The sequence below is a fragment of the Acyrthosiphon pisum genome, chromosome A3 (assembly GCF_005508785.2).
Source record: "Acyrthosiphon pisum isolate AL4f chromosome A3, pea_aphid_22Mar2018_4r6ur, whole genome shotgun sequence".
In the NCBI taxonomy this organism is placed as follows: Eukaryota; Metazoa; Arthropoda; class Insecta; order Hemiptera; family Aphididae; genus Acyrthosiphon; species Acyrthosiphon pisum.
The window spans coordinates 39,320,885-39,329,932 of record NC_042496.1 but is presented as its reverse complement, the minus strand read 5'-3'; the positions used below and the strand labels follow the sequence as shown (position 1 = coordinate 39,329,932).

At 29.5% G+C, this 9,048-nt stretch overlaps 2 protein-coding genes across 4 annotated transcripts in view; both read right to left on the bottom strand.

Annotated features, from left to right (window-relative positions):
- LOC100160518 (cyclic nucleotide-gated cation channel beta-1-like) overlaps window positions 1–9,048 on the bottom strand; it is a 147,921-nt gene that overhangs the window by 86,860 nt on the left and 52,013 nt on the right. For all 3 annotated transcript variants that reach the window (XM_029491603.1, XM_029491602.1, XM_029491604.1), the window contains one exon: window positions 4,868–5,034. In XM_029491603.1, the coding sequence (XP_029347463.1) occupies window positions 4,868–5,034 (167 nt within the window). The remainder of the gene's footprint in view (window positions 1–4,867; window positions 5,035–9,048) is intronic.
- LOC115034480 lies at window positions 5,928–8,282 on the bottom strand. Its single transcript, XM_029491605.1, has one exon. The coding sequence runs from the start codon at window positions 7,843–7,845 to the stop codon at window positions 6,736–6,738; it is 1,110 nt and encodes a 369-aa protein (XP_029347465.1). The 5' UTR covers window positions 7,846–8,282; the 3' UTR covers window positions 5,928–6,735.

Genomic DNA, 9,048 nt, shown 5'->3' with positions numbered 1-9,048 from the left:
CAACCCTATAAAATTGAAGATAGGAAGGTGGGAGTAAGAAAGCAGGAAATTTATTAAGCAGTGGGTAAGGTACACATTTTTTATTTTTTTTATTTTTTTATTTTATTTTTTTATATTTTTAATTTAAGAGGTCTCTGCACCATCTTCTTTTTAGCCTCCTACGAGGGTTTTCCGGGAGCGTTAAGGAATTTAGGCTTTGAATCAGAGGATTTTCGTGATTGTTTAGGCGTGAGAAGAATTGTTACATAGAATATTTAATTTGGAACTATGCATGGAATTCATTGCTAAATTGTGTCCAAGTTTTAAATTTAATTACCTTACAGGACACTATAAATCTATTTTCAATTTTAGTATTGGTGAATTTTATTTTATTTATATTTTAATTTTTAATATGTATCGGGTCAAATTGGTTAAATACTAAAACTAGGACAATGTTTTTATTGGATATTTGAAATTATTTATACAACTTAAAATAGTTTTCAGCATACTATTATTATCTACTATAATTACCTAATAGTTCGACGTATATTATGGGTTATAGTATGAAACTTAAAGATATTTTTAGGCGTTTACAGTTTAAACTGTTAAACTTTTAATGTATATTATTCGTGTAAAAAACATAATTCAATTATGTTTTGAAATCGGCAATTTATAAAATTATAAAATTTATTTCATCTTACAAATAGTTTATAGGTATTAGTGGCTCGTATAAGGTCAAGTGTTAAATATATTGCACAAGAACTAAGCCTAAAAGTAAAAACTTGTCACAGAGATGGATTATCGGCCGTTCCATTCATGTATATTCAGTCTACGTTACCGATACGGGACCTATATCGTATCGATTGTTCTCGTGGGCGTCTCGAAAGGACGTGTCTTTTATTTCGTCCGTAAATATTGCTTCCTTAGGGTAGGGCGTAGGCGTCTAAGTCATATATAGAGAGAGACGGACGTGGGACACAGTTGACGAAATGCCTTAAAGGCGTGTCGGGCTTTCGAGTAGAAACCAGCATTTAGAAACCTACGACTGGGCTTACAGTAAAAAATTGTTATATTCGATTCTTCATAGTAATATAGGTACCGACAAATTTATAAGACAAGCCGTATTTTATTTCTTGCTTCTTATCAGTAAGATTTTTAATAAAAGTAATTTTAATGTCTATTATATGTATAACGTAGGTATATTAACAATCATTTGATTTGGCATGAAAATATTAAAATATTACGTATATTTAGTTATGAGGCACCGCAAATAGTCAAATTGATTTTCCATTTATGCAAAAACCTAGTAGGTACACTAAGAAACTATTGTTAGGTAGGTTTGTAGATAATGAAATATTTTATAATATTATATACGTCCAGCGTTTGTACAATAACATATTTATTGAAAAAACAAATAAGAACATGCGATTATTATGTTTTATTATTTAATAAAACAAAATCTATTTAGTACCTATATCTACCTAGTATTATGCTGAGAAACACATTAAAATATTTAAACTTCCAACAAAATGTCTAAATATTATAATCTGAGTTTTTTTTTACGATTCTTAATCTGCACAATGCTATTAAAAGCCAACATTTTTAGCTATATACTATTTTTTTGTTTCTTTTGTACTTGCATCGATAAAACGGTGTTCTAGATTAAACAAACACAAATACGCGCCTAGACTATTATGGTTTATCGTTTCTAAAAATAATTCATAACCGAACTTAGTAATCAATAATACGTGGTCGTTAAAAATTAAAAATATTTATTGACGTATTGGCCATAACCGTTCTACTTTTTTTCCCGCGTGGCATAATATTATACACGTCTTAAAATAATTTAATAGGTACCTCGTTGTACCTCCATCCAACCCATTTATAAATAATAATAATATTAATGTATTTTTCCAGCTGTTAAGCTGTTGTTGAAAATACAAGCATATGTGTAAACTTAACCGGCGTCTAGCGTATTTTTTTCTTTTCGATTCTTTATGGTTTGATACGAGTAATCTGGAAAGTAAACGCATGAGTAGAGAGTATCATACGCGAAAAATTAATGGTTCTCACTATATATCTTTAACAGCGCAATGAACATAAAAGCATTCAGTGTAAACTGTTTAACAGATAAACGTTGAAGATTAAGTCGTGAATTGAGAATGTATATAGGATCGGTGGTAAAGGAAAATTCCTCTGGAAAAAAATAATTGAAAAAATGTTATAGAATTGATACTACATCCAATCACATATTATGTTACCTACCACGCTTTTCGTATTCGTTTTATACTTACAGTGTAAATCACTTAATAATATTATGTTATAAGACGTAATGTCTCCATAAATAAATAATAATTGTGATTTAATTTACGATGGTCAATATATTGTGGTGAGCCCACAATCGTGTAGCCTTAGCATGTTGCAGGTGAAATCGCGATTGAAACAGGATTTGGAATACTGTGATTATAAATAAATTCTAAATGGTAAAAATTTGATACGAATATATAATACCACAGTTTTCATACTCAAAGGAAAAAATATACATTATTATTATGATGGCTTACATTAGTCTTACGATCGGCAAGATACGATTAGCAAGATTGACTTAATTATCCACGAATTCCGGTTCGTCGTGATTCGTGAACAAGATTTTATTATATACTGTCAAGTTTTAACGTTTTATTGATAACAAATAATTCAACAGCACTCTATAAAAATATAATTATTAAAATGTAATCGATAAGAATATATTTTAATAGCACGATGATAATAAATTACTATAGAAAATATACATTAGCTTACACCATGATACCATAGTATTTTTATGTGTCCAAAATACAATACAGCTATTACTTCTTAAATCCAGAGAATAGTTTTAAGAAAGCTTCCCCCGAATATTGTTTTTATATATATATATATATATATATATTTTTTTTTACTTCTATCAAATCACGTCTGTGGAAAAGTTCTGAGACTCATCTTTCAAGTGTTATAGTCAAAACTTAAAAAAAAATCTACGTTTTTATCGATGCCTTGGGAATTTTTATGACAACCAGCAACCTGAGTCTAACTTAACATCGAACCACTTAGAAACTTTGTTTGCCATTGTTTTCGAAAATTGTAGAAAATAAAACTACAGAATTATTCTTACGGATTTATCGTTTCAAAGTATAAGATTTAATGAATACGAATTAAACAAATGAACAATTTTTTACGTTTTTGCAATATTGTAGGTACAGTTATTTTAATTGTTCTCTTATGGTTATCACAGCAAAGATTAATTTAATTTTACAGTTTATACAATTATTTTAATAATTAAAACATAATTAAATATATATATATTATGCTTTTAATAGAATTAATTACGTTAACAGAAAAATGCACAGTCCCATAATATAATAACGTTTAATATGTAAATACAATAGGTATACCTACCATTCCATACATTAGTTTTTTTTTTACTTTAATTTAGTTTAAACAAACAAAACCTTTAAGCAATGACATTATTTATTTTGTGGTATAAACTGTTCGAAAAACGTTACAAGCACTAAATTAAAGTATATAGAAAAAAATCCATTATATAATGTTGCGCGCATGCCTATAAAAGTATCAAGGCATAATGGTAATCAAGATGATGTCACACGTCTTATAAATTATAATAGACATAACATTATATTTATTAAAAATTGAAAAAAAAAACAATATTAACCACTGGCCATCTAGGACATATTACTATTGAGTGAGAGATATGCCCTCTCTAAGTCAATCAATAAGGTATAATAATAATGCTACTTATAACAGACAACAATCTATAATACTTAAGAAATAAAATAATACACGTCATAAAGTAATATGTTCCTGCAAAACGAATACCAATACTACATGCTATATAACGAGATATTACTATATAATATTATAGTGAACATTTATTAAAATATAATTTAAAAACACTGCTCTTATAAATAATATATGAATAATATAGCCTATAGGTAGGTAAGTATATCTATAGGTATATCATAAAAAAATATGATTTCACTTTATTTTTTAGTTTATTTTGATAATTTCAGGAACCGGGGCATGATAATATTCACCATAGGGAATTGGAAAGATTATTCTCGTATATAAAGATAATCGAATGAATATATTTTAAATTAATATTTTTTGTAATTTCGAGATTATAAAGGTATACAATTCGCAGAGGTTTTAATTATCAAACATAAAAACATATTTTATTGTTTGGGTCAATTGAAATGAATTAGTCATTTATAAATAAATAAAAAAATGATCAGGATTACCTATATTAATTTAGGGTGTATTTAGTATTTACTATTTAATGTTTGTTAATCTTTATCGATTGGCAAAATGTGAATTCAAACTTCTTGCTTTATATACAGATAAACCATTCACCCCTAGCACAATCCTTTATTTAATACTTTCAAATATAAACCGAAATAATTAAAGTGTTTAATATTATTTTACGGGTGTCTACTCAGATGGAAAATAAACTTTGTTCTAATTTGTATTATCTTATACAAATTGTATGCAATACAATCGGGTTAATTTGATTTGATTTTCCATTTAATATTAACAATGATGGTACCTAATATTTAATTTATCGTCAAAAAATGATTGATTATAAAAAAAAGTATAACAGTAAATAAAACAAAAAACAGTAGCGTATTTTTTTTATAAAAACACTTTTTTCAATAACAGCACAATATATGTAGAATATTTGTTTCGGAATTATTAAAGTTATCTTAAAAATCTAATCGAGTATTTTGTAAACCGATATAGGTATAAGCGTTCGATAACAATTATTAAAATTCATCGTTTTTAAGTGGTCGAAAAAACTATAGTATATGACCAATAGAACCGGAAGTAATATTACCTGGATGGTACAATCTTTTCGACAGTTGTTGAACTGTTTTTGACATTGCCGCTGGAGCTATCGTTGGTATTTTTTGAGCTGGACGTTTCAGACGTAATGGGCGTTCCTGGCTTTATATTGTCCGTTCTCATTCCCGTACTGTCGACCATCATTTGTCTGACGTTAAACTATAACATAAAGGAAATAAAAGAAAAATTATAAAATACCATATTTTTAGAATAAGTATAGTCGACGTGTGAATATAATAATAATTAAAGGAAATATAAATGGCATCGGTCTCCAGCTCAAGATTATAATATATAGGTGGACAACAGAGAAAACAATTAAATCGTTACCTATTTGTACATTACCCTAACCTAATTTACAAGCCGTTACAATATATAGGTGCATATTGTTCATTTTATATTACATAATATATTATATTATAATGTCAAACATTCTACCGTAATTCTGAAATAATTTACATAATAATATATTATGCTAATATAACAGTATATAATATATATTGATAAATAATAATATAATGTATTTAACTTTATATTATTATTATAATATGTTTATATTATGATAATTGAAACTAATGCCACGGAACTTATAGTTCCACATTGTAATGAATTAATATATACGTTCCGATATTACGTAAAACGTTTGGACCACATATCGCTTTAGTTTCAATCGTAACTAAAGATAAAACTTTTGCCATATGGGTTTCCCTCAATCAATTAGATTTTGATGTTTATTAATTAATTCAAGCCTTTTTTAAATGTAATTAACAACATGTCGATTCCTATATTACGAAGATGGTGATTTAGGAAAGTCAAAACTAGTTTTATTAAATAATATTATCAGTAGTTTTAAATTCTATACTAATTAATATAATAATAGTATCGAAAGGAAAATAAATCGGGTTTGTATTTTAAAATCTTAACATTTAAATTATTTATATATAGGTAATGATTTAGAATGAAAATAAAAAGGGTTTAATCCAAATATTACATATTTAGTTGGTTATTTATGATAATAATTACTAATTATAATTCGGAAGTTCAATTATATATTATACAGCCATATACCCATATAGATACCTGGTACTCGTGTAATACCATTGAGTACCTATATACTATATAATATTAGCTAATTTTATTACACTATTTTATTAACAATACAAGCTTAATGAGCGCTACCAAGCAATATTTATGGGGATTCTAGATTACAGAACCATATTCCAAAATAGAACACTCTGGAAAAAATATAAAATTATTTGGATTACAATTAGCTGAATATTAGCAATTTGGATTACTCAATATCCTTGGAGAGCAAGTTCTTTTCATAAAATCGCAGTCTTTTTGGTTTTTTCGATGTTTCTTGTTGATAAAATGTTTTATTCATCAAGCAAAAAGTCTAAGCATTCAATAAAAGGTTCCTCGTGGGATTCATACACAGGTTACAACAAACCCGAATTCTAACAGTACAATATATAGACACGATTCCACCAGTCATATAAATTAATTTTACACCAGCGTTCGACAATTAATAATAATATCAAATAAAAACCAAATAAATTACAAATCATAAATGTTTATTAGTGTTAATAATATATATAGGTACATACAATTATTTATTTTATTCTATTATTAGAATTATGGAGTGTGTTACAAGACTAGTATATAACATTTTTTTTTTTACATATTAATAATTTAAATAAAGGAAGAATCTAGAATAATGATAATGATGACATAATGATACAAATACTGACATGGTAATAAATAGATTTATGGATAGATGATTATGGTTTTATAGCAATATTTATATAATATAAAACAAGGTTAGGTTACATTTACATTTACATTTACAAAACTATAATATATTTAATGGTCTAAGTCGCGGATAAACTCTTTATCGTCTAGACAGTCTACGTCGGGAAGACCGCAGCAAACCATTCGCCGAGCGAATTTCTTCACTCGGCTCCATAGTGAGCGTCGTTTAGGTCTGGCGGCGGTTACTGAATTTTTAATTTTCGCGGCGTTTTCGTGGCCGCAAAGCGATACTATATCCTGTAAACTGGCCACGGTCTCCAGGTCTAAAGGGTCTGCCGAACCATTGTTCGACTCAGCATCCCCTGCGATTGACTGCGATGCTATGTCCCGTATCGAACTAAGCGCGTCGGATTCGACCAGTTTAACCTGCGGCGGAAAAGTTTGCGAGGCAGACGACTTCGCGTCGATGTCGATGAGTTCCAAGTTCGTCACTGCACTGTCGGCTGTTGTTTCCGCACTCGGTGAATCCGGAAAAACGGACGTCTGTGTGGACGGCATCCCATCAGGTGCATCGACTCCGGCATTGGTTGGGAACGCTATGTCGGGCATCGACTTACTTAGTATTTGAGCCTCTGATCTCTCGACACCACTATCGTCGACCACTATCCGACGATTTTCCCGGTCGGATTCGACCGGTTTAACCTGCGGCGGAAAAGTTTGCGATGCAGACGACTTCGCGTCGATGTCGATGAGTTCTAAGTTCATCACTGCACTGTCGGCTGTTGTTTCCGCGCTCGGTGAATCCGGAAAAACGGACATCTGTGTGAACGGCATCCCATCAGGTGCATCGACTCCGGCATTGGTTGGGAACGCTATGTCGGGCATCGACTTACTTAGTCTTTGAGCCTCTGCTCTCTCGACACCACTATCGTCGACCACTATCCGACGATTTTCCCGAAGGTCACTGAAAACCTGTAACATCACAGCGTTTGTTGACTGTGAACCGATCGGAACCGTCTCGCCTTCGGAAACTGACTGCATTGGTATATTCGGTAACGATCTATACCGTTGATACACTTTTATACCGGTCAGATCATGGTCTTGAAATTTCTTTGGGCGATTTTGCCGGAGATCGTCCATCACTTTTAACATCGTTTCGGTAACAGCACACTGTGTCCTGGTTTCGGACGAACCATTCACCGCTGTGATATTAGACACCATAATAATTTAAATATGATACGAGAATATTTAACACTGTATCGATAAATGTTGTACAAGATATTTTTACGGATTTAATACGAACTAAATGTAATTCATACAGTTATACGCTGCCCATAGTTACAAGATTTATTAAGTTTCTTTAAAACCAGTCAGTGGGGCCCATTATTATTTTTAAAGAATAAATAAAAAAAAAAACTAGAGTGCGTTACAACAGTACATATATGCAGGGGAAGTAAAACGTTTTTCGCAGTTGATCGTATGAGTTGTGTGTGTAATAAAACATTAAATCACATATTTGTACGTATTCGGCATCTGTATACCATTTTTTACATCCATAATATTATGTAAGTATTGTATGTTTGTACTAAATTATTGTATCTGTACACTGTTTGAATGTATAGACATTATAAAATATGTGATTTTACACATAATAATAATTCACGTGATAATAATATAAATATTAATTTAATAATTATTATTTCAATATTTAAAAAGCTTGTTCGTCGTATTGAGTAAAATTATAATTTCAGTAAGCTCAATTTGTGAATAAATAATATTATGTGTGTTTACGGCTAGGTATATATTTATTTAAATTAGCAGTATAATATAATTAGGTACCAATGGCCACTCACGGTCCTGTTTAATCAGAGTTAATTATTATACGAGTGTTCCATAGACTAATATAGAGGTGCCGTTTTTTCTAAAAAGTAAAGGCAATAACGCAGACTCAATTTATAAGTATTACCATTTCATATGGACTAACATATTGTACAAATCCAAACAGATTAGCTAACCTATCCAATTGTTTTGTGTGTAAAACAGCAAATGGTTATCACTTTTCTTTGTAGTTTCAACGCTACCTAATGAAGAAATATCGAGCTAACCGACGCAGTAGGTAAATGTATTATTATATTAATGCCCATTTGCCCGTGAACTATAAAACCAAGATATCTACACTTATATAGCACTATATTTTACAAACTACAATAAAACTACATTACTTCAAATATTTATAATTAGCAGTTAAAGCAAATTATTTTAAATTTAATAAAAAAAAAAAGAAAAAATATCTTTATAACAAGTTATTAATTATAAAAATGAGAAATGACGTTTTTAAAACGTATATAATATTGTTCGCTCAATTTAAATTAATGATACTATCGTATTATCTTGTCCTTTATATATTGCTATATTGCATCGCAA